The sequence below is a fragment of the Salvelinus namaycush genome, chromosome 21, assembly GCF_016432855.1.
Source record: "Salvelinus namaycush isolate Seneca chromosome 21, SaNama_1.0, whole genome shotgun sequence".
Classification (NCBI taxonomy): domain Eukaryota; kingdom Metazoa; phylum Chordata; class Actinopteri; order Salmoniformes; family Salmonidae; genus Salvelinus; species Salvelinus namaycush.
The window spans coordinates 36,459,096-36,486,178 of NC_052327.1; the positions used below are offsets into that span (position 1 = coordinate 36,459,096).

At 47.1% G+C, this 27,083-nt stretch overlaps 1 protein-coding gene across 1 annotated transcript in view; it reads left to right on the plus strand.

The window, feature by feature from the left end:
- The window catches only part of LOC120065881 (cortactin-binding protein 2-like), a 40,870-nt gene that overhangs the window by 3,458 nt on the left and 10,329 nt on the right, over positions 1 to 27,083 (plus strand). Inside the window, 8 exon segments of the mRNA XM_039016925.1 lie at positions 2,136 to 2,363; positions 16,169 to 17,604; positions 17,606 to 17,631; positions 20,612 to 20,698; positions 20,701 to 20,817; positions 22,056 to 22,155; positions 24,582 to 24,732; positions 25,530 to 26,605. Coding sequence (XP_038872853.1) covers positions 2,136 to 2,363; positions 16,169 to 17,604; positions 17,606 to 17,631; positions 20,612 to 20,698; positions 20,701 to 20,817; positions 22,056 to 22,155; positions 24,582 to 24,732; positions 25,530 to 25,652 — 2,268 coding nt within the window. The 3' untranslated portion in view covers positions 25,653 to 26,605.

Below are 27,083 nucleotides of genomic sequence, written 5' to 3' on the forward strand. Positions count from 1 at the left end.
CAAGCAGACAACCATAGTCCCTGTAGCACTCACGTCTGTAGCCATGAAGTGGTTTGACATGCTGGTCATGGCCCACATCAACACCATTATCCCGGAAACCCTAGACCTACTCCAATTTGCATACCACCCCAACAGATCCACAGATGATGCAATCTCTATTGCACTCCACACTGCCCTTTCCCTCTTGGACAAAAGGAACACCTATGTGAGAATGCTATTCATTGGTGACAGCTCAGCGTTCAACACTATAGTGCCCTAAAAGCTCATCACTAAGCTAAGGACCCTGGGACTAAACACCTCCCTCTGCAACTGGATCCTGGACTTCCTGACGGGCTGCCTCCAGGGGGTAAGGGTAGGTAACAACACATCCGCCACACTGATCCTCAGGGGTGCATGCTCAGTCCCCTCCTGTACTCCCTGTTCACTCATGACTGCATGGCCAGGCACAACTCCAACACCATCATTAAGTTTGCTGATGACACAACAGTGGTAGGCCTGATCACCAACAACGATGAGACAGCCTATAGGGAGGAGATCAGAGACCAGGCCGTGTGGTGCCAGGACAACAACCTCTCTCTCCCTCAACGTGATAAAGACAAAGGAGACGATTGTGGACTACAGGAAAAGGAGGACCGCGAACGCCCCCATTCTCATCGACGGGGCTGTAGTGGAGCAGGTCGAGAGCTTCAAGTTCCTTGGTGTCCACATCACCAACAAACTATCATGGTCAAAGCACACCAAGATAGTCGTGAAGAGGGCACGACAAAACCTATTCCCCCTCAGGAGACTGAAAAGATTTGGCATGGGACCTCAGATCCTCAAAAAGTTCTACAGCTGCACCATCGAGAGCATCCCGACTGGTTGCATTACTGCCTGGTATGGCAACTGCTCGGCCTCTGACCGCAAGGCACTACAGAGGGTAGTGCATACGGCCCAGTACATCACTGGGGCTAAGCTTCCTGCCATCCAGGACCTCTATACCAGGCGGTGTCAGAGGAAGGCTCTAAAAATTGTCAAAGGCTCCAGTCACCCTAGTCATAGACTGTTCTCTCTGCTACCGCACGACAAGCGGTACCGGAGCGCCAAGTCTAGGTCCAAAAGGCTTCTTAACAGCTTTTACCCCTAAACCATAAGACTCCTGAACAGCTAATCAAATGGCTACCCAGACTATTTGCATTGCCCCCCCCCTCTCTTTACGCTGCTGCTATTCTCTGTTTTTTTATGCATAGTCACTTTAACTCTGCCTACATGTACATTACTGTTCTAAAGTTTGTGGTCACTTAGAAATGTCATTGTTTTTGAAAGAGAAGCACATTTTTTGTCCATTAAAATAACATCAAATTGAATAGAAATACAGTGTAGACATTGTTAATGTTATAAATGACTATTGTAGCTTGGAAACGGCAGATTTTTTATGGAATATCTACATAGGCGTACAGAGGCCTATTATCAGCAACCATCACTCCTGTGTTCCAATGGCACGTTGTGTTAGCTAATCTAAGTGTATCATTTTAAAAGGCTAATTGATCATTAGAAAACTCTTTTGCAATTATAGCAGCTTCATTAAATAGTACCCTCAAAACACCAGTCTCAACGTCAACAGTGAAGAGGTGACTCCGGGATGCTGGCCTTCTAGGCAGAGTTCCTCTGTCCAGTGTCTGTGTTCTTTTGTCCATCTTAATCTTTTATTTTTATTGGCCAGTCTGAGATATGGCTTTTTAATTGCAACTCTGCCTAGAAGGCCAGCATCCCGGAGTCATCTCCGGGATGCTGGCCGGAGTCTCAACACCAGTCTCAACTTTTGATGTTGAGACTGGTGTTTTGTGGGTACTATTTAATGAAGCTGCCAGTTGAGGATTTGTGAGGCATCTGTTTCTCAAACTAGACACTAATGTACTTGTCCTCTTGCTCCGTTGTGCACCAGGGCCTCCCACTCCTCTTTCTATTTTAGTTAGAGCCAGTTTGTGCTGTTCTGTGAAGGGAGTAATACACAGCGTTGTACGAGATCTTCAGTTTGATCTTCTCTCTCTCTCTCTATATATATATATATATATGAACATGACCAACACTCTTGGTCAGTGATTGATGTGATTATTTTCAAATGTAACTTTCTGTCTTCCTCTATCTCTCCGTAGGCGCGGCGTAAGGATGTGTTCCTCCAGGAGCGTTATGGCCACTTCAGTCTGACGGACCCCTTCCTGGCCCTGCAGAGGGACTTTGACTGTGTCCCCGGGGGGGACAAAGAACACCGGCCAGTTGGCTCCAGCCCCATCTCAGTCCTGGAGGCAGTCATGGCGCACTGCAGGAAGATGCAGGAGAGGATGTCAGCACAGCTGGCTGCTGCCGAGAGCAGGCAGAAGAGGGTATACGATGCTATGATACAATATGATGTTACGATATGATGACATGCAGCACTGCCGAGATTGCAGACTAGCAAACTCGTTAACTTACAGTATATCGACTTCAAGTTAACACTGCATAACTGTATATTATGCACTTTACACATTGATTAGTTTGTGTGTTTACTAGTTTGTGTGTGTGAATGAGATGTGTTTGAAGGACTTCCACATTTGGCTCATGTTCTGTGTGTCTGTGTCTGTGTGTGTATAAGAGAGATAATGTATGCATCTAAAAGAGAGATAGTGTATATATATATTAGGGTTGGGCGATATCAACCTTTGTCCTATCGTGATTACAGTGGGGCAAAAAAGTATTTAGTCAGCCACCAATTGTGCAAGTTCTCCCACTTAAAAAGATGGGAGAGGACTGTAATTTTCTTCATAGGTACACTTCAACTATGACAGACAAAATGAGAAAAAAAATCCAGAAAATCACATTGTAGGATTTTTAATGAATTTATTTGCAAATTATGGTGGATCGCCTCCCATGGGAACAGCTGGAGGCAGTGAGGAGAGCGGAGGCAACCGGAGAGAGGAACCGGGGGTATGAAGGTACGCGGCTAGCACGGAAGCCCGGGAGTCAGACCCAAACATTTCTTGGGGGGGGGGAACACGCGGAGTGTGGCAAAGCCGGGTAGGATACCTGAGCCAACTCCCCGTGCTTACCGTGGAGTGAGAGGGCGTCGTACTGGTCAGACACCGTGTTATGCGGTAAAGCGCACGGTGTCCCCAGTACGCGTGCTTAGTCCAGTGCGGGCTATTCCACCTCGCCACCTCGCCGCACTGGTAGGGCTAGGTTGGGCATCGAGCCGGATGTCATGAAGCCGGCCCAACGCATCTGGCCTCCAGTGCGTCTCCTCGGGCCGGCATACATGGCACCAGCCTTACGAATGGTGTCCCCGGTTTGCCAGCATAGCCCAGTGCGGGCTATTCCACCTCGCCGCACTGGCAGGGCTACGGGGACCATTCAACCTGGTAGGGTTGGGGAGGCTCGGTGCTCAAGAACGCGTGTCCTCCTTCACGGTCCGGTATACCCGGTGCCACCTCCACGTACCAGTCCACCGGTGGCAGCCCCCCGCACCAGGCTGTCTCTCCGGGTTCTCTCTCCAGCCGCTCCCACCTTCCCAGCGCTGTCTGAACTGCCTGCCTTCCCAGCGCTGTCTGAACTGCCTGCCTTCCCAGCGCTGTCTGAACTGCCTGCCTTCCCAGCGCTGTCTGAACTGCCTGCCTTCCCAGCGCTGTCTGAACTGCCTGCCTTCCCAGCGCTGTCTGAACTGTCTGCCTGCCCAGCGCTGTCCGTCTGTACTGAGCCTTCAGAGCCGTCCAGCCAGGACCAGCCAGAGCCGTCCAGCCAGGACCAGCCAGAGCCGTCCAGCCAGGACCAGCCAGAGCCGTCCAGCCAGGACCCGCCAGAGCCGTCCAGCCAGGACCCGCCAGAGCCGTCCAGCCAGGACCCGCCAGAGCCGGCCAGCCAGGATCCGCCAGAGCCGGCCAGCCAGGATCCGCCAGAGCCGGCCAGCCAGGATCCGCCAGAGCCAGCCAGCCAGGATCCGCCCCTCATTCCGGTGTTGCCCCTCATTCCGGTGTTGCCCCTCATTCCGGTGCTGCCCCTTAATCTAATGGGGGTTATATGGAGGGTGGCCATTGGGAGGAGGCCAAGGAAGCGGGGTTTGACTATGGTGGGGTGGGGACCACGACCAGCGCCAGAGCCGCCACCGTGGACAGACGCCCACCCAGACCCTCCCCTAGACTTTATGCTGGTGCGCCCGGAGTTCGCACCTTAAGGGGGGGTTATGTCACGTTCCTGACCTGTTTTTCCTTTCTCTTGTATTATTTTAGTTGGTCAGGGCGTGAGTTGGGGTGGGTTGTCGATGTGTTTGTTCTATGTTGGGATGTTTGTGTTCGGCTGGGTATGATTCTCAATCAGAGACAGCTGTCAATCGTTGTCCCTGATTGAGAATCATACTTAGGCAGCCGGTGATTCACGTGGTTTTTGTGGGTGGTTGTATCGCGTGTCTGTGTTAGTACCACACGGGACTGTTTGCGGTTTGTCACGTTTGTTGTTTTGTATTTTGAAGTGTTCAGTCTATTTTCATTAAATATGAACACTAACCACTCTGCGTTTTGGTCCTCTTCTTCTGTCAGCGAGGACAGCCGTTACACTTCCTGTATCCTGTCAACGTGCGGTGCGTTCACTGTTGCCAAAAAAGGGGTTCAAAAGGGGTTCACTGTTGCCAAAAGAGTTGCCAAAATTTGGCTCTCATAAAAAATTTGAGACCTATTGCTTTGCTGTGCGCAGAATACAAAATTATTTCTAAATGTCTCTCAAACAGGTTGAAAGAGTATCTGGGATTGTTGGTCCACAAGGACCAGTCTTACTGTGTACCTGATCGCTCTATTGTTGACAACTTGTTTATAATAAGAGATGTTTTAGACATTTGTAAACTGTCTGATGTAAATGTGGGTTTACTTTCTTTGGATCAGGAGAAGGCTTTTGATCGTGTGGACCACCAATACTTGTTTAAAACAATGAAAGCCTTTGGGTTTGAGGATGTTTTTTTGTCTTGGATGAATTTACTGTGTGCTGGGGCCTCATGTATGGTGAAGGTGGGGGGTGGTTTGAGTTGCCCCATCCCTGTCCAAAGGGGCATCAGGCAGTTATATAGTCTGGCGATTGAACCAATGCTTTGTTTTTTAAGAGCGAAGCTTACTGGTTTCTCTGTGCCAGGTGTAATGAAGGGTCCCACGATAGCACTGTCTGCGTATGCAGATGACGTGACAGTTTTTATTACAGGGGGTGAGGATGTTAAGGTTCTCTCAAACGCTTTAAAGGTGTATGAAGGGGCCTCCTCAGCTAGAGTCAATTGGGGAAAGAGTGAAGCGCTGTGGGCAGGTCAGCTTCAGATGGGGTCCGCTCCACAGTTACCAGGGGGGGCTTCAGTGGGGCAGACATGGGATGAAGACTTTGGGGGGTTTTCTAGGCTCTGATGTCTTTCAGAAAAAGAACTGGGAGGGTGTAGTGGAGAAAGTGTGTGCCAGACTGTCAAGATGAAAATGGGTGCTGCCCCAGCTGTCTTATAGGGGAAGGGTACTGCTAGCTAATAATCTTGCTGCCTCTACCCTGTGGCACAGACTAATGATTTTGCAGCCACCAAAGGGTCTGATACAAGAGCTTCAGAGGACCCTTGTCAATTTCTTCTGGTCTGGACAACACTGGATTAAAGCTGCAGCCCTGTACCTGCCACTGCATGAGGGTGGGCAAGGCCTGGTGGACATTTCCTCTAGGATCATGGCTTTCCGGCTTCAAGCAGCCCAGAGACTGTTGTACAGTGACGGTTCTAGCTGGGTCGACACAGCCTACACATTGATGAGGAGAGCGGGCTGTTTGGGCTTAGACAAGCACCTTTTCCTCTTAAAGCTGGAGGGGGGTGAGTTGCCTGGCCTGACTCCATTTTATGAGTCTGTTATGCAGGCTTGGAGAGTTGTTGTCAAGTCCCGTAAGGCCTGCACGCCACCAGGGATGTGGCTTTTTGAAGAGCCTCTTTTATACAACACTGCCATCCAGTCCCGTGCTCTGGGTTCAGCCAGCCTACGTTCATGCCTGTTAGGCGTGGGGTGTACCAAGCTGGGTCATCTGATGCGGAGCAGGAGCAGATCGTTGGAGGAGCTGGGAGAAGAGCAGGGATCCGATCATCTCGCCTACTCAGGAAGGTCGTCGCTGAGGTCTGTGACTCCTTGCCAGTACTTCATCTGCAGTATGTGACTGACACTTCCAAATCTGATCGGTGGAAGGAGGGTCTGGATTATATGTTCCCTGCACTGATTGTTAGTGCTGCGGTGGGGGCATTCGAGGAGGACGTGGGGATGCTGCTTTCCTTCCATACCCCGGAGCTGGGGGAGTTCAAGGAGGTGGGAAAGAAGGCCATGTACAGAATATGTGTAAAGGTGTCCCATGCCTCTTCCCTGGAAGGGGTAAAATCAACGAGGTGGGCGGGTGTGCTGGGTCCAGGTGCCTCCCCAAAAGGCTGTTGGCGATCATTATACAAACTGCCTATTGATAAGAGGACAGCTGACCTCCAGTGGAGGATAATACATGGAGCCATAGCCACCAACATGCATCTGGTACACCGGTGTCCATTCTGTGCTGAGTCTGAAACTCTGGCACGTCTGTTTTTACAGTGTCCCAGGTTGGTCGGGATGATTGACCTGATCACTGACTGGTTCTCAGCGTTGGGAGAGGTTTTCTCTTCCCAACTGTATATATTTGGGCCAAAGTACAGGTTTAGTCAAAAGGGTGTAGTTGTGTTGCTTAATTTTGTGTTAGGGGCAGCAAAATTAGCGATATGGAAGACCCGAAAGAACAGTATTCGGGGACAGGGGTCTGTGGATGTGGTGGGAATGTTGGAGGGAATGTTGGCAGCGAGACTAAGGGTTGAGTGTGCCTATTATAAACTGGTCAACAATATTGATCTGTTTTTGAGTATATGGGGTATTCAGAGGCTGTTGTGTTTAGTTACTTTGAAGGAGGAATTGGAGTTGTGTTTTTAATTGATGTGTAACTATGGTTTTGTATAAGTATTTATTGTGTGGTGGGCTCCCAGACTCAATAAAGATTATTTAAAACTCAAACTCTCTCTCTCTCTCTCGCTCTCGCTCTCTCTTACTCTCTCGCTTCTCTCTCTCTCGCTCTCGCTCTCTCTCTCTCTCTCTCACTCTCTCTTACTCTCTCTCTCGCTTCTCTCTCTCTCTCTCTTCCTTCTCTATATTCTCTCTCTTCTCTCTCTTCTCTATATTCTCTCTCTCTCTCTTTCTCTATTCCAGGAGAGGTAGTGGTTGAGGGATGGAGTGGGCGAGGGTGCATGTACGAGAGGTTGGCAGGGTGAATGAGGGAGTGTGAGTGGGAGGGGGGGATATTTAAGTGTGTGTGCCGCTTTTGTCTCTATGTGGTTCATGCTTGCGTGTAAGAATGTGTGTTCCAAGGTTATTATAGTAAACTGAAACAAAAATGAAAACAAATTATGAAAAAAGAGTAGTAAACTGAAATACAATAATTAACAGACCTGTTTGAAAAACTAAAACTATTATCTTTGACTCCAAAACTAGCTAAAGTCAAATGTAAACCATCATGAATTATGTTCAGCGTTTTGAGGGTTTTCAAGCTACTGAAGCTGGTGGATAAATATGACCAGTAGATGGCGATGTTTCAAATAGGCCTAGCTTGTGCATCACTATCATTAGCCTTCACTAGCTAACAGGGGAAAAAATCATCTAGGTATTTAAATTCATTCTATTTTTTTAAACAAAATTTTAAAAGCATTGGATTGGTGTAAACATGGGCGAGAGAGAGTTTCCTTCTGTAACGAAGTTAAGAACGTACCTTAATGTCACTCCACAGCTAACTAGAAATTTTAGATATTTTTCTATAGGTCAAACGGTTGGGTGGTCACATGTGTCTGCGAGCAGAGAATCACTGGTTCGAGCACCGTATGGGGACAGGGACAGTGGAGGAAGCTGCACTGTTAGCAGCACACTGACGTCCGTTTCACTGGTGCTGTGACTTGGATCGACAGTTCAGCTCAGCTCAACGGCTGGGGTCACTCACTGTGTAGTTAGTTTAAAAGGGGTGAGTGTAACGGACTTAAGAATGTACTGTAAGCTCACTCCACAGCTAACTTGAAATGTCACTGATGGAGCTATTGAATTAGGTATTTCTTGAAAGCTCAAACAGTTGGTATGTTGTCAAGTAGGGCAGTCACATGTGTTTGCAAGCAGAGGATCACTGGTTTGCGCCCGGTACGGGGACAGTGGAGGAAGCTACACTGACATCCGTTTCACTTCTGTATGTTTTGCACCAATCTCTACATTATAATTTAAACCTAAACTATGACATGACCCATCACCTTATGTATTACTGCCCCACAGTTGCAAAGTGACTTCCCCAAAAAATACACACAAATATATTCTACACAAATGGCTCCTAGCCTCCCATGAATGCTTTCTGTCTCTAACACTAAAACTTAAATGAAATCATATAAAAACGAAATATAAATGTTTTTTTATACAACTTAAACAAAATAAAAAAATATGCAAATCAGGTCTGAAAAATAACTGAAACTAAACTGAATTGTTTTTTTAATCCCCAAATGAATAGAAATACAAGTGAATATAAAAACATCAAACTATAATAACCTTGGTGTCATCCATGCAACTGTAAGTGCACCTGTGTATGATAACACAGCTCTCCTTGTCCTGCTCCTGAACCCTTCCACCAGTCACAGAGCCAGCTCCTGAACCCTTCCACCAGTCACAGAGCCAGCTCCTGAATCCTTCCACCAGTCACAGAGCCTGCTCCTGAACCCTTCCACCAGTCACAGAGCCAGCTCCTGAATCCTTCCACCAGTCACAGAGCCTGCTCTTAAACCCTTCCACCAGTCACAGAGCCAGCTCCTGAATCCTTCCACCAGTCACAGAGCCTGCTCTTAAACCCTTCCACCAGTCACAGAGCCAGCTCCTGAATCCTTCCACCAGTCACAGAGCCTGCTCTTAAACCCTTCCACCAGTCAGAGCCAGCTCCTGAATCCTTCCACCAGTCACAGAGCCTGCTCCTGAACCCTTCCACCAGTCACAGAGCCAGCTCCTGAATCCTTCCACCAGTCACAGAGCCTGCTCCTGAACCCTTCCACCAGTCACAGAGCCAGCAGATCCAGAGACTCTCTCCAACTGGGCTTGTCTGGCCGCAGAGACACCTCTGTGAGCTAGCACTCACTGTGTGCTTCAGATAAGCACTGAGACACACAGCCGGCCAGCCAGGCCAATACTGGACAATAGCCAGGGGAGGAGGAGGAGAGAGAAGGATAGAGGAGGAAAGAATGGGAGAATGAGGGCGGTAGAGGAAGAGTGGGAGGCGAAGGAGGAGTATTGACACAGGGATCCTGTTCCAATACTATTTCTGTTCCAAACCGTTTTGCTACAGTGTGTCCTACTGAACATGAACCAGCCATTGACACAATAAAAGCTGCTACCGCTCCATTGTGATCCAGTGTCACTACAGCAGCACAGCATGGAGTCTAAAACACTAAAATCTCTTGGCTAATTTTCTCCATTACCTCCCTGCTTGCCCCCCAGTAGGAACTGATTACCCCAGCCCCTTCTCCATCCCTCCCTCCCTCTCTCTCTCCAACCCCCCTCACCTTCCTCTCCCTCATTCCCTCCCTTCCACTCCTGGAATAAATCACCAACGTACCATCGTTGTTATGGTGACCGGTCCTTTGCTTGCATGGTTGTAGCTAGCTATTACATCCGCCACACACCAGAACATGACAACAACACGAGAGATATGAAACAAATCGTTATCGCTGGCCCTTGAATAATAACATACTGTGACATAACATGAACAAAGCCATTTGAGTTGTATAGCTCAAGTCTTGGTTGCTAGACTGCAGAACAAAGCCAACGTTTTATTCTATACTATGTTTATGCATGTTTCTGTGAGTAAGTTTCTTGGAGTATTGATGTGTTTTAAAGCCATGTATGTAATACGTTTTGGTGGACGCAGCCTTTTAGGCTGTGTACTGGCATAATGAAGGCCCTGCATCATGGATGAATCATGAAGAACAGGGTAGAGTTCAATCCATGAGGTGGCACACGTGATGCTGGTGAGGTGTACATTAATTATTGGTGAGGTGTACACATGATGTTGGTGAGATGTACACATGATGTTGGTGAGGTGTACACATGATGTTGGTGAGGTGTACACAGGTTGTTGGTAAGGTGTACACATGATGTTGGTGAGATGTACACATGATGTTGGTGAGATGTACACATGATGTTGGTGAGGTGTACATTAATTATTGGTGAGGTGTACACATGATGTTGGTGAGATGTACACATGATGTTGGTGAGGTGTACACATGATGTTGGTGAGGTGTACACAGGTTGTTGGTAAGGTGTACACATGATGTTGGTGAGATGTACACATGATGTTGGTGAGATGTACACATGATGTTGGTGAGGTGTACATTAATTATTGGTGAGGTGTACACATGATGTTGGTGAGATGTACACATGATGTTGGTGAGGTGTATACATGATGTTGGTGAGGTGTACACAGGCTGTTGGTGAGGTGTACACATGATGTTGGTGAGATGTACACATGATGTTGGTGAGGTGTACATTAATTATTGGTGAGAAGTACACATGATGTTGGTGAGGTGTACACATGATGTTGGTGAGGTGTACACATGATGTTGGTGAGATGTACACATGATGTTGGTGAGGTGTACACATGATGTTGGTGAGGTGTACACATGATGTTGGTGAGGTGTACACATGATGTTGGTGAGGTGTACACATGATGTTGGTGAGATGTACACATGATGTTGGTGAGATGTACACATGATGTTGGTGAGGTGTACACATGATGTTGGTGAGGTGTACACAGGTTGTTGGTGAGGTGTACACATGATGTTGGTGAGATGTACACATGCTGTTGGTGAGGTGTACACAGGTTGTTGGTGAGGTGTACACATGATGTTGGTGAGATGTACACATGATGTTGGTGAGATGTACACATGATGTTGGTGAGGTGTACACATGATGTTGGAGAAATGTATACATGATGTTGGTGAGGTGTACACATGATGTTGGTGAGGTGTATACATGATGTTGGTGAGATGTACACATGATGTTGATGAGGTGTACATTAATTATTGGTGAGGTGTACACAGGTTGTTAGTGAGGTGTATACATGATGTTGGTGAGGTGTATACATGATGTTGGTGAGACGTACACATGATGTTGGTGAGGTGTACACATGATGTTGGTGAGGTGTACACATGATGTTGGTGAGGTGTACACATGATGTTGGTGAGGTGTACACATGATGTTGGTGAGGTGTACACATGATGTTGGTGAGGTGTACACATGATGTTGGTGAGATGTACACATGATGTTGGTGAAGTGTACACATGATGTTGGTGGGGTGTATATATGATGTTGGTGAGATGTACACATGATGTTGGTGAGGTGTACACATGATGTTGGTGAGGTGTATACATTATGTTGGTGAGATGTATACATGATGTTGGTGAGATGTACACATGATGTTGGTGAGGTGTACATTAATTATTGGTGAGGTGTACACAGGTTGTTGGTGAGGTGTATACATGATGTTGGTGAGGTGTACACATGATGTTGGTGAGGTGTACACATGATGTTGGTGAGGTGTATACATGATGTTGGTGAGATGTACACATGATGTTGGTGAGATGTACACATGATGTTGGTGAGGTGTATACATGATGTTGGTAAGATGTACACATGATGTTGGTGAGGTGTACATTAATTATTGGTGAGGTGTACACAGATTGTTGGTGAGGTGTATACATGATGTTGGTGAGGTGTATACATGATGTTGGTGAGGTGTATACATGATGTTGGTGAGGTGTACATTAATTATTGGTGAGGTGTACACAGGTTGTTGGTGAGGTGTACACATGATGTTGGTGAGGTGTATACATGATGTTGGTGAGGTGTACACATGATGTTTGTGAGGTGTACACAGGTTGTTGGTGAGGTGTACACATGATGTTGGTGAGGTGTACATGAATTATTGGTGAGGTGTACACAGGTTGTTGGTGAGGTGTACACATGATGTTGGTGAGGTGTATACATGATGTTGGTGAGATGTACACATGATGTTTGTGAGGTGTACATTAATTATTGGTGAGGTGTACACAGGTTGTTGGTGAGGTGTACACATGATGTTGGTGAGGTGTACACAGGTTGTTGGTGAGGTGTACACATGATGTTGGTGAGGTGTACACATGATGTTGGTGAGGTGTACACATGATGTTTGTGAGGTGTACACAGGTTGTTGGTGAGGTGTACACATGATGTTGGTGAGGTGTACACATGATGTTGGTGAGGTGTATACATGATGTTGGTGAGATGTACACATGATGTTTGTGAGGTGTACATTAATTATTGGTGAGGTGTACACAGGTTGTTGGTGAGGTGTACACATGATGTTGGTGAGGTGTATACATGATGTTGGTCAGGTGTACACATGATGTTGGTGAGGTGTTTACATGATGCTGGTGAGTTGTACACATGATGCTGGTGAAGTGTACACATGATGCTGGTGAGTTGTATACATGATGCTGGTGAAGTGTACACATGATGCTGGTGAAGTGTACACAGGTTGTTGGTGAAGTGTACACATGATGCTGGTGAAGTGTACACATGATGCTGGTGAGTTGTATACATGATGCTGGTGAAGTGTACACAGGTTGTTGGTGAAGTGTACACATGATGCTGGTGAAGTGTACACATGATGCTGGTGAAGTGTACACATGATGCTGGTGAAGTGTACACATGATGCTGGTGAAGTGTACACATGGGGTGGACAATACAAGTAAATGAAATGGTCCTGTAGGGGTAATAAAGACTGTTCTAACAAGACATTATCCTAAATGGGAGAAATTACAATATTTGATCAAGTCATCAGATCTCACCATATTACTGTATAATAATACTATTAGAAGTGCTTCATTTAAAAAGGATGTCATTCTGTTGCTGTTCAGCTTCCTAGGAGCTGTTCAGATTCATAACAATGACATAGCAGTGACTCAGTCAATCATCCAGAGATGATATGTGTTCATTCCAGTGAGGATTATAGGGGGTTATGTTTGAGGGGGGGCAGCCAGGCAGCATAAAGGATATCAGCCTCAGTCTCAGCCTCATTGTTTGGGCTCGTTAGAGTAGTGGGGCAGGCAATCGCTCGGAATGTCCAGCTAAGCCTGTACCCTCTCTGCCAACGCACAGCTAACAATAGAAGCCACACTCCAGATATAATCGCCCGGGGTTGACAAGTCATTGAAATTCAATCATGTTTAAAACGTTAGATTCCCTCGTCCTTTTTGTGTCTGTGTGAGTGTAGTTCATCCAGTAACTGTTTCTTCTTGTGTGGTCTTTTACATATTGACTCACTGTTTCTGCTGTTTCTCTGTAACTAATAATTCAATCCCTATTCTAAAATGGAGGGGCTATTATTGGTGTGTTGTAATGGGCCTAGTTTGTAATGAACCTCTTGGGAGGTTCCCATTGCTTGGAAGGCAGACACAGTGTGTCCTTTATTTAAAGGGGGAGATCAAGCTGATCCTAACTGTTATAGGCCTATTTCTATTTTGCCCTGTTTATCAAAAGTGTTGGAAAAACTTGTGCAATCTAGTTTCCGCTCAGGTTATGGATGTGTCACTGCAACCTAAAGGTCCTAAATTATGTCATCATTGCCCTTGATTCTAAGCAATGTTGTGCTGCTATTTTTATTGACTTGGCAAAAGATTTTGATACAGTAGACCATTCCATTCTTGTGGGCTGGCTAAGGAGTATTGGTGTTTCTGAGGGGTCTTTGGCCAGCCACTGCCTGTCACCAAGGGAGTACACCTAGGCTCGATCCTAGGCCCCACGCTCCTAGGCCCCACATCAACAACATTGTTAAGGCAGTAGGAAGCCCTGTCATCCATTTATATGCAGATTATACAGTCTTATACTCAGCTGGCCCCTCCCCGGATTTTGTATTAAACACTCAACAGCAAAGCCTTCTTAGTGTCCAAGAAGCTTTCTCTGCCCTCAACCTTGTTCTGAACACCTCCAAAACAAAGGTCATGTGGTTTGGTAAGAAGAATGCCCCTCTCCCTACCGGTGTGATTACTACCTCTGAGGGTTTAGAGCTTGAGGTAGTCACCTCATACAAGTACTTGGGAGTATGGCTAGACGGTACACTGTCCTTCTCTCAGCACAAATCAAAGCTGCAGGCTAAGATTAAATCTAGACTTGGTTTCCTCTATCTAAATCGCTCCTCTTTCACCCCAGCTGCCAAACTAACCCTGATTCAGATGACCATCCTACCCATGCTAGATTACGGAGACGTAATTTATAGATCGGCAGGTAAGGGTGCTCTCGAGCGGCTAGATGTTCTTTACCATTCAGCCATCAGATTTTCCACCCATGCTCCTTATAGGACACGTCACTGAACTCCATACAGTGCCTTCGGAAAGTATTCAGACCCCTTGACTTTTTCCACATTTTGTTAGGTTACAGCTTTATTTTAAAATTGATTAAATAGTTTTTTCCCCATCATCAATCTACACACATTACCCCATAATGACAAAGCATAAACAGTTTTTTAGACATTTCTGCTAAATTATTAAAAATAAAAACTGAAATATCACATTTACATAAGTATTCTGACCCTTTAATCAGTACTTTGTTGAAGCACCTTTGGCAGCGATTACAGCCTTGAGTCTTCTTAGGTATTAAGCTACAAGCTTGGCCCACCTGTATTTGGGGAGTTTCTCCCATTCTTCTCTGCAGATCCTCAAGCTCTGTCAGGTTGGATGTGGCGTGTCGCTGCACAGCTATTTTCAGGTCTCTCCATTGATGTTTGATCGGGTTCAAGTCCGGGCTCTGGCTGTGCCACTCAAGGACATTCAGAGACTTGTCACGAAGCCACTCCTGAGTTGTCTTGGCTGTGTGCTTCGGGTCATTGTTCTGTTGGAAGGGGAACCTTCGCCCTAGTCTGAGAACCTAACCGGTCTGAAGCAGGTTTTCATCAAGGATCTACTTTGCTCCGTTCATCTTTCCCTCGATCCTGACAAGTCTCCCAGTCCCTGCCGCTGCAAAATACCCACACAGCATGATGCTGTCACCACCATGCGTTCCCATCTGGTACTTGGTCACCTCCCTGACCAAGGCCCTTCTCCCACGATTGATCAGTTTTGCCGGGCGGCCAGCTATAGGAAGAGTCTTGGTTGTTCCAAAGCTCTTCCATTTAAGAATGATGGAGACCACTGTGTTCTTGGGGACCTTCAATGCTGCAGAAGTTTTTTGGTACCCTTCCCCAGATCTGTTCCTCAACACAGTCCTGTTTCGGAGCTCTATGGACAATTCCTTCCACCTCATGGCTTGGTTTTTGCTCTAACTTGCACTGTCAACTGTGGGACCTTATATAGACAGGTGTGTGCCTTTCCAAATCAATTGAATTTACCACAGGTGGACTCCAAGTTGTAGAAACATCTCAATAATGATCAATGGAAACAAGATGCACCTGAGATCAATTGCGAGTATCATAGCAAAGGGTCTGAATACTTATATAAATAAAGTATTTCTTTTAAAACATTTAATACATTTGCAAAATAAAAAAATAAAAACTGTTTTTGCTTTGTCATTATGGGGTATCGTGTGTAGATTGATGAGGGGAAAAAATGTTTTAATCAGCTTTAGAATAATGCTGTAACGTGACAAAATGTGGAAAAATGGAGGGGTCTGAATACTTTCCGAATGCAATGTATACTGTCATGTCATGTGGGGGCGTGAATGTGACATGAGGTTTGTGGTGTGAAGGATATACCAGATGTGGGTGCCCTAGCTATATCTGAGATGTTTAGTGTAGGTGTGATCTGGGCGTGTGTGTGTGTATGTTCTGACTGACATGTGTTTGTGTGTTGCTGAAAAGTGAGTTTACTGTAGATAATCTGAGCTCCTGACTGTTGGTGTAGGTGTGATCTGGGCGTTTGTATTAGTATGTTCTGACGCGTGACTGAGGGGGTATAGAGGGGGTAAGAGTTACAGTATTGATGTTTGGGATAAGAGTTACAGTATTACAGTTTGGGATAGCTGTGGGTCGTTCTGTCTGTCTGACATATAGTATGTGTGTGTTTTCTAAACGACATCTCCTCTGACTAACTTGTGGTCTATCTATCTCTCAGCTGGAGATGGAGAAGCTACAGCTGCATAGTCTGGAGCAGGAGCACCGTAAACTAACCGCCCAGCTGAAGGACGAGCGGGAGAAGAACAAGCACATGGTTATGATGCTGGTGAGGGAGTGCAAGCAGCTGGCGACGCGCGTGGTGGAGGAGTCGCAGCGCTTCGACGAGATTTCTGCCCGGCTGGATGAGGAGGGCCGCTTGGCCGGGCGGCTGCAGGAGGAGCTGACGGCAGAGAGGCTGCGTGGACAGCAGATGGAGGCCAAGATGGAGAAGCAGCTGTCAGAGCTGGACACTGAGTGCGAGCAGCTGCGTGCCAGGCTGGGCCGAGAGGAGACAGAGAGCCTGAGCCTGCGCCGGCAGGTAGAGCAGCTCAGGACTGAACGGGATGGTAAGGATGGTAAGGACGTTAAAGACGGTAAGGATGGTAAAGCCGGTATCCCAGCCCAACCGGCTGCAGCTACTGCTGTGGATCCCACCGCTACCACCAACCCCCCACCTCCCAAACACACAGCATCTGTTGCTGTGGCCACAGACCCAGTCAGTTCCCAGACGGCCTCCTGCCAAACGGACCTGCCCCCTCCAGAGGCCGAGGGGCAGAAGAAGCCGAGCCCCCTCACCATCCCTGTCAAACCCACTCCCACCAACTACGCAGGCCTCAGCCTGCCCAAGACGCCCAGCGCAGGCCGGGGGCTGGTCCACAGCAGCTCAGGAGGACTTCTTCAAACAGGGGAGAATGGAGCCGAGGGCCAGACGCCCCACGGTGGGTTACACTCCCCTGCCCCCACCTCAGCCCTGCCCATGGGGGTGAGCCCTCGTGTCCAGGCTGCCCGCTACAAGTTCCAGGAGCAGGACCAAAACGGCACATCCTCCCAGAGCAGCCCGCCGACCCGTGACCTATCCCCCACCAACCGAGACAACTTTGCCGCCAAGCAGCAAGCGCGACACACCGTCACGCAGGTCCTCTCACGCTTCACCAGCCCCCCAGCAGGGGGCCCCGGAGCCCTCCGTCCCGGCCTGCCCCACTCCACCTCAGAAGGGGGGCCCTTCCCTGGCCGCCTGGGCCACCCCATCGGCCTCAAGTCCCCCACAGTGGCGAGGATCGACCGGGGAAACCCGCCCCCCATCCCGCCCAAAAAGCCGGGCCTCTCCCAGACCCCCTCCCCTCCCCACCCGCCCATCAAAGTGGTGGGGGACAGCAGCCGCTCCCCCGGGGCGGGGTTAAAACCCGGCACGCCCCAGCTGCCGCCCAAACCCGCCCTGGACCTGGTCCCAGCCTTGACGGCGTTTCAGGTGGGTGCCTGCCCTCCCGCAAGGGGGGTGAGGGGGCCGCACCAGACCACGTGTGCAGAGTGCCCCCCCGCCAGCGCTGCCATCACTGTCAGTAGCCCCTCCTCCATAAACCCCTCCTCCTTCGCTAGCGTTCCATCCCGTAGCCCCAGGCAGCCCCCTGGCAACAGCATCAGGTAAAGGGGCACCACACTCCCCCTACCGCTCTCCCCTTACTGCCTCTACCTCTCCGCTCCAACTATCTTTCCAATGCTAGGTTAGCCTAGCCTAACGTAGGATTTAGGCCATAAGGAACCTGCTTTAACCACAGGAGTCCAAAGGAGAACACAAAAGAGCAGGGTCAGGCAAGTTAACTCTTGCTCATTGTTGCAGTGACTCTATCCCTCTCGGCCCTAAACCGACCACTGCTTGAGACCTGATCTCCCTGTACGCATACTTAATCCTCCTCCTTCTGGAGCCTGTCGTCTCCCTGCTTCACCAGAGTCCTATTATGACACGTTATCCCCCAGCTAGCAGCTGTAAACTGACTAGTGGCAGGCCAATATCATGTGCCTGCAGGGTAAAGGGTCAATAGCTAGGCTAGCTAGCTCGAGGAGTGTTACTCCAGTGTTATTTGAGGCAATGAGGTTTTGAGGCTAAGTTTTCCCCGTTCAGATGAGTATGTAGGGCTCCTGTGAGTAACCCCCTCCTCTCTGAAGCTGATGCCAGAGGCTGCTCTCTCCCCTCATCCCCAGTCCACTAGCATGCTTCTTCCTCTTCATCATCATCACCCCTCTCCATACACACACTACCTCCTCCCTCTGACCCCTGTCCATTCCATTTTCCTTCCTGTTTCAACTCCATATTCCTCCACTCTGTATGTTATGATGTACTTACAGTTTCATGTGGATGTTTGTAGTGCTATGAATGTAATAGTCTTGCTTCTGTTTATATTGCAACATGGGTTTATTGTCGCAATTGGTTGAAAAAACACATTTCATAACACATTTCAAGCAATCGAGTAGAGAAGTTGACGCAAGTCCTGTTTGTTTTATTTCGATTTTATCCCAATGTGTATGGATGAGAAAAGTGCTTTAGAGAATTTTGACTGAAACAAAGGACGAATGTGTTCGTTTTCTCTACTGATTCCATTTATTTCATGAAGGGATATATCATCATTTTAGGGTAAGGTTCACGTCAGACCTCTTACAAGTAAAATTTGTCTTAATGTTACAATATGATGGCTAAAATATCATCATTACCTAGAATACTTCTATTAAGACTTCTATTAACTTCTATTAAGACTATACTACAACTTCACCATACTAACTCTTCCTCCACAGCAGTGACACAGATTTGACTCTCACCTCAAAAGACCAAACTGAACACCAGCTTTAATGTCACCAGTAGTTTCTGTTACTTCAGTATCCCAAAACAGTAACTTAGTCAGACGTCTTGGAAAGCGCAACGGTAATGGCTGTCAACCGCTGATGTCGTTAAAAATAATGAAAGACACTTCCATTCCTTTCCTCCCCCTCTCCTTTTCAGTCTTTCAGACAAGGGGGTAATCTAAAGGTCTTCAGCTCTTTTTGCTCTAAACTGAACGCTTTTCACCTGCATGTCCCGAGAAGTGCCAAATAACCCATGGCGTTCCTTTATAGCATTGTAGCTAACAATGGCCTTCACTTTCCCTCCCACCCCATCCATAGAGTAGAGTTTAGCATTTTGCTACATATTAGCGTTATACAATACTGTGCTTTTTAATTGCAAATTTAAGTTCTAAAGTGCATTCGGAAAGTATTCAGACCCCTTGACTTTTTCCACCTTTTGTTACATTACAGCCTTATTCTAAAACTGATTAAGTCATTTTCCCCCTCATCTACACACAACACAGCATAATGACAAAGCAAAAACTGTTTTTCTTACATTTTTGAAAATGTATTAAAATACAAAATTGAAATATCACATTTATATAAGTATTCAGACCCTTTACTCAGTACTTTGTTGAAGCACCTTTGGCAGCAATTACAGCCTCGAGGCTTCTTGGGTATGACGCTACAAGCTTGGCACACCTGTATTTGGGGAGTTTCTGTCAGAGTGACCATTAGGTTCTTGGTTACCTCCCTGACCAAGGCCCTTCTTCCCCGATTGCTTAGTTTGGCCGGGCAGCCAGCTCTTGGAAGAGTCTTGGTGGTTACAAACTTCTTCCATTTAAGAATGATGGAGGCCACTGTGTTCTTGGGGACCTTCAATGCTGCAGAAATGTTTTGTCGCCCTTCCCCAGATCTGTACATTGACACACTCCTAAAAAGCTTATTTCTCTCAAATTTTGTGCAGAAATTTGTTTACATCCCTGTTAATGAGCATTTCTCCTTTGCCAAAATAATCCATCTACCTGACAGGTGTGGTATATGATGAAGCTGGTTAAACAGCATGATCATTACACAGTAATGCACCTTGTGCTGCGGACAATAAAAAGCCACTCTAAAATGTGCAGTTTTGTCACACAACACAACACTAGTTTTGAGGGATTGGCAACTGGCATGCTGAGTGCAGGAATGTCCACTAGAGCTGTTGCCAGAGAATTTCATATTAATTTATTTACCATAAGCTGCCTCCTCATTTTAGAGAATTTGGCAGTACGTCCATCCGGCCTCACAACCGCAGACCACATGTAAACACACCAGCCAGAACCTCCACATTTGACTTCTTCACCTGCGGGATCGTCTGAGACTAGCCACCTGTCAGCTGATGAAACTGAGGTGTATTTTTGTCTGTAATAAAGCCCTTTTGTAGTGAAAAACAAATTCAGATTGGCTGGCCCTGGCTCCTGAGTGGGTGTGCCTATGCCCTCCCAGAACCACCCATGGCTGCACCCCTGCCCAGTCATGTCAAATCCATAGATTAGGGCCTAATTCATTTATTTAAATTGACTGATTTCCTTATATGAACTGTAACTCGGTAAAATCTTTAAAATTGTAGCATGTTGCGTTCATATTTTTGTATTTTTTATATTTTTGTTCAGTATAGATTCATGCATTCATTGTCTTTTGAGCTCTAACCAGACTGTGTTGTGGAACTCAGGTGTTGTGGTGTTCATCGCCCTCATTCCCCTTCTCCTCTCTATCAAAGCTTCTCTGCCATGTTCAACCTTGTGTCCCCTCTAACTCCCGTTAGGCTGGCGTCCCTCCATAGTTCCCTCGCTAAACTGCGGTGGGCCCGTTGCCCTGGACGACGGGCGCCCCCTGCTCCTCCAAGCTGCTTCCCAGGAAATGTCACTTTATTGTCAATGCTGCTTAACCGAGATCCAACGGATAATATTAGTCTCCTTGAAGACCACCCAGCCTCTGCCTTGTTTTCTGCTGCTCAAAATGGACGCTCAGGTACAGTGGGACAGTCATAAGCTGTGTTCGAATACTCATACTAACCTCACTAACCGTACTATTTGTGACGTAAATTGAGTATGTAGTATGCCTATTGGTCATAGTATGGATATAGTTAGTATGCCAAATGTTCCTGGATGTCGTACTAAATTCGCCAAAATACAAAGTATACAAGCAGTGCACACTATTTCCGTGCTTTTAGGGCCCGTAATGCAATTCTTCTGAAAATGGGCTAACCACCTCTGTTAGGGCAAGTAAAATGGTCAGAGTGAGGTGTTCTCTCATTTGTGTCTGGAAGTAGCTAGCAAGCTAGCAAACATTAGCCAGTTAGCTTAGGTGCTTCATTGCAGTGGTGAGGTCAGAACACTCGGATCAACCCTACTCCTCGGCCAGAGGAACGTACAGTGTGTGCTCCAAATTTACGAACGGACAATCTGACAAAGCTCTGAATTTACGAAGGTCCAGGGCGCACTCTGGCACTCCAGATTGAATTTACGAAGACACCTGAAGTCGTATAATGTCTAGCTAGTAATTTGCTATGCTAACAAGCTAGTAAGAGGTTGCATAGCAACATCTACTTCCGGTAGACAGGCGAAGTGCTGAGTACGCTCAACTGAAAGGATCCCGTTCGTTTACAGTATACTAAAATGATCTAATAGTATATAGTGTGTAGTATATACTCATTAAGTATGTAGTATACAGTATGTTAGTATGGGTATTTGAACACAATGAGATCCTGTTAAATTACTACTGTAGTTGTGATATTGTAGTATTAGTGTTCTATATGCAATTCTATGGGTGCAGTCTCTCGAAGATATTCAGAATCCATTCATATTAGTCAATATGGTTATTGTAATCGACATTAAGCACAGAAGTACTGTAGATAGACAACATGGGAAATGTGGCCTCAAGGGACAGAGATGCCTGCTCACTCAAGTGTCTCAGAGAAACCCCCTGCTGTTCCACTCTTGGGGGAATACACGCACGCACACACACACACATTCACACACACACACGCACACACAGTACCTATTGCAGCTAAGATTTGAGGCCTTTCTGTCATGTTTGATATTGTTCTGTCATTCAAGGATCATTGATCCATAAACAGTACTGAAGGTTAACTGTTAAACCTACTATCATCATGTCATTTAAAGAATACAGAGAAAGCACAGCACTGAGAAATGGTTACTTCTCTCTCCCCCTCTCTTACCCCTGTCCCCCCCCCCCCTCTTTCTCAGACTGCGTTAACCTGCTGCTGACTTCGGGGGTGTCTACTGATGTTTCTGATTTAAACGGATTTACGCCTTTACACTTTGCCCCCTCACATGGACACCACAGGTTGGTCCACAACACAACTAACCCCTCTTCTTTCATCAACCCCTGCTATATACAGCAGCCCCTTTAACCTTTTACTGGGATAAATCAGCATCACACAGAGTGTTTCTTGGTAGTCTTAAACAAGTCTACTTTGAAACAAAAGTATACACCTCACACACCTGGTTATAGGCTTACAAAAAGAAGACATGTCAGATACAGAGTTGAAATGTATTACATTTTGAGTTTGCATCTCAATATTAGACTTTATATACATCACAAAAGACTGAAATATAACAAAATCGTTTGACATAGAAACAACATATTTTTGTTGTTTTTAATTATGAAATATATGAATAACATTCCACCCATGAGGCCAAACAGGGCGCTTTTGGACATTGACTGCAGGAAAGGGCTGGTCTGGTTCCAGATAGAGCCACTGGTACTGTTGGCTCAGTATTTGTCCCTCCAATAAACTGACAGAAAGTGTTTCTCAGATATTGTATCACATACAGCTGTCAAATGTCACGGAAAGTGTTACATATCATAGTGTTACTGTACATGTTAAATATAGTGTCCTCTCCGTGTTTGGCTGGTGGCTCCGAGTAGAAGTTGCCCTTAGGCACAGATCTATGATAAAGCCCACCCCTGGTTTAGGGCATAGAGAATGATAGAGGACTCTAGGGTCCAAAGCTTGTTTTAGCATGGGCAGCGCCATTGAGGACTTGCACCATTTTGAAGTAGTCAACCGGGTGGGACGTCCTATGGGTTAAGGAAGGATCACAAGATTCCATCCGTGTCATCAGGAGGGATCAGCCAATGAATTATACTTGTGAGCAAACATTCTATAACTGCAGGTGGCAGTACCTAGGTACCTGTTCAAACAAACACACTACAGGTGGCACTATGCACCCTTTCAGTTTGTTTACCAGTAAACGAAGAAAATTGAATACATCAACATGGAGATGTCCTCAATGGTGCCACCCATGGTCTCACGCCGCTGTGTGGACACCCAAGAAACAGGAGTCACTGGGAGGCCTTTTCCTTTATGGTAGCAGTGCTGCACTGGGCACACATTGCCAGCCCAGGGCCAATAGCATGCTCTGTTGAGTGTGGAAATTGAAGAAAGGCAGCTGAAGTAGGCCTTAATCCTGTCCCTGGGCAGAGCATACAGTATATTACCAGGGCTACAGTAATGTATAGTAATGTATTCTGTGTGTGATGTGACAGTCAGCGTGCCGATCGGCTTTCCCCCTCTATTATTTGTTTTACTATCCTTCTGGGGACCAAACAATTGATTCCTAGTCAAAATCATATTTTCCCTAACCCCTAGCCCTAAACCTAACCTTAACCCCAATCCCCTAAACCTAAACCTAACCTTAACCCCAATCCCCAATCCCCTAAACCTAACCCTAACTCCTAAACCTAACCCCTAGCCCTAAACCTAACCCCTAGCCCTAAACCTAACCCTAACTCCTAAATCTAACCCCTAAACCTAACACTAACTCCTAAATCTACCCCCAGGCCTAAACCTAACCCCTAAACCTAACTCCTAAATCTAACCCCTATCCCTAATTAGCCTCTTAACCTAACCCTAACCCAAGGGTGGGCAAAGTACAGCCAAGCCGAGCACTTCAATCTGGCCCGTGAGATTACCTAAATTACCTTTTTCTTTATTATTATAAATTTTGTGGTATCCAATTGGTAGTTACAATCTTGTCCCATCGCTGCAACTCCCGTACAGACTCGGGAGAGACGAAAGTCTAGAGCCGTGCGTCCTCCGAAACACGACCTAGCCAAGCCGCACTGCTTCTTGACACAATGCCCGCTTAACCCAGAAGCCAGCCGCACCAATGTGTCAGAGGAAACACCGTACACCTGGCGACCGTGTCAGTGGGCATGCGCCCGACCCGCCACAGGAGTCGCTAGAGCACAATGGGACAAGGAACCCGGACAACGCTGGGCCAATTGCGCTACTCAGGAGGCCCCCGCAAATTGATTTTAACAAACAATTGGTCCCCCAAAAAATGCGTCCCTCCGTTGAATTTCAAAATCCCGATGTGGCCCTCGAGCCAAATATTTTGCCCACCCCTGCCCTAACCCCTAAACCTCAAAGCCTAGTTGTAACCCTAATCCTAAACCTAACCCCTGAGCCTAAAATAGCCTTTTTCCTTGTGGGGACCTGCTAAATGTCCTCACTTGTCCATATTTTCCTTGTTTTACTTCTGGTCCCCACAAGCATAGTAAACCCAAAAACACACACAAAGACCTTCATTGGCCTGCCTCAACTCAACATCCTCAGAGCAGTACTGTATGTCTGCTCTCACAATACAGAGAGAGGTTGACAGTTTGACAGCACAGAGATGTTACCAAAACCTTTAATTTCGCAGAGTTTCACTACATTGTTGTGTGTAACCTAACCTCTTCTCCTGTGTGTGTCCCATGTCCAGGTGTGTGGAGGCCCTGGTGTTCGGTGGGGCTGATGTGGACCAAAAGGCCATTGGGGGAAAGAACCCTCTGTTCATGGCCAGCAGAGCCGACAGGCTGGACTGTACCAGTGCCTTGCTCAATGCCAGGGCCGACCGCTCAAGAGCCACCACCGTAAGTCACCAACTGGCCTATTTTGTCCCATAATGTCCCCAACTAGCCCCAGATGTTCTCAGCTGTGCCCTGTTGTCCTCTGCAGTCCCCCCAGTTCCCCTGTTTTCAGACTGTCTGTTATTGTCTCTCTAATGACTCACTCTTTTGTCCTCTCATTTACTCAACTGTCTGTTATTGTCACACTCAGGACTGTTTTTGAACAAACAATCAAGATCACAGAAAGCTACTGGGTTTTCAAGTCTGATAGGCGAGTCGTGGCGTCCTGTCACTAGAATAAATACCCTTCAAAACACTGTTTCCCTCCAAGGGAATTCACTATTACATTTGCGTCACAACACAAGGACCTTTACAACATAGCATAGGACCAGAAACCAACAGAGCCAATATAAAGTCTGTGATCATGGTTCAACGCATTTCACATATAGGTTTCCTGTGTCTCTATAGCAACTATATGGCATATGACTTATTGTTCTTGACAATGATTTATGAATGTGTTAAGTTTAGTTTTATAGTTAGACAGTTCCGTTATAATTGGTGACTCCCCTCTGTGAATAGCCACCACATTGTTGTCCCCGGGCAACTGCCTACTTACACAGCTCCACTGGGCTATTTTTGTCATATCACATTTGTAGAAATTATATTGACTAATATTGCACAGAAAGCATTACCAATTTTGTGTGAAAAGGTTTGAGTGTGTGTAGTTGGATAATTTCTTTGTGTGCGTGCGCGTGTGTGTGCGTGCGCGTGTGTGTGCGTGTGTGTGCGTCCCAATGCTAATATGTGTGTGTGATCCACAGGACAGCTGCAAGGCTCTCCACGAGGCGTTCAGCTTGAGACATGTGGACACCCTGCAGCTCCTCCTCTGCCACCCTGCCCCTGACTGTACCCACACCATGACCCTGACTGTACCCACACCATGACCCTGACTGTACCCACACCATGACCCTGCCCCTGACTGTACCCACACCATGACCCTGACTGTACCCACACCATGACCCTGACTGTACCCACACCATGACCCTGCCCCTGACTGTACCCACACCATGACCCTGCCCCTGACTGTACCCACACCATGACCCTGACTGTACCCACACCATGACCCTAACTGTACCCACACCATGAACCTGACTGTACCCACACCATGACCCTGACTGTACCCACACCATGACCCTAACCCTGACTGTACCCACACCATGACCCTGACTGTACCCACACCATGACCCTGACTGTACCCACACCATGACCCTAACCCTGACTGTACCCACACCATGACCCTGACTGTACCCACACCATGACCCTGACTGTACCCACACCATGACCCTGACTGTACCCACACCATGACCCTAACCCTGACTGTACCCACACCATGACCCTGACTGTACCCACACCATGACCCTGACCCTGACTGTACCCACACCATGACCCTGACTGTACCCACACCATGACCCTAACCCTGACTGTACCCACACCATGACCCTGCCCCTGACTGTACCCACACCATGACCCTGACTGTACCCACACCATGACCCTGACCCTGACTGTACCCACACCATGACCCTGACTGTACCCACACCATGACCCTAACCCTGACTGTACCCACACCATGACCCTAACCCTGACTGTACCCACACCATGACCCCAACCCTGACTGTACCCACACCATGACCCTAACCCTGACTGTACCCACACCATGACCCTGACTGTACCCACACCATGACCCTAACCCTGACTGTACCCACACCATGACCCTAACCCTGACTGTACCCATAGTCCTGGTCCTGCCACGATCCCGGTCCTGTCTAGCACCTTGCTCAACCAGGACAACTGTGAGGGCTGGACCACTGCACACATCACTGCTGCCAGGGGCTTCAAGGTACTGGGACACTGATCATGTACTGTTGTCTCAGACATTAGGAGGTATACTGAAAAACGTACAGTACTATACATATAGACTCACAAACACACCATCAGGAACTTCTCTCTGTATGGTTTAATAAGCTGATTTGACTGGAAACCACAACCCTGCTAGCATGCTCTCTGTCCTCATAGGTAAGGAGCTGTAATGATTGTCATTCATTTGATTCACTTCTTATCCTATTATCCTATTATAATTTCTAATATGACTTTAACATGGCCTCAGCTATTGATGTTGATGTTTACCACAGTGTAGTGTAACAGTTTAACTTTCGTCCGTCCCCTAGCCGGACTCGAACCAGGGACTCTCTGCACACATCAACAACTGACACCCACGAAGCATCGTTACCCATCGCGCCACAAAAGCCGTGGCTCTTGCAGAGCAAGGGGAACAACTACTTCAGGTCTCAGAGCGAGTGACGTCACTGATTGAAACG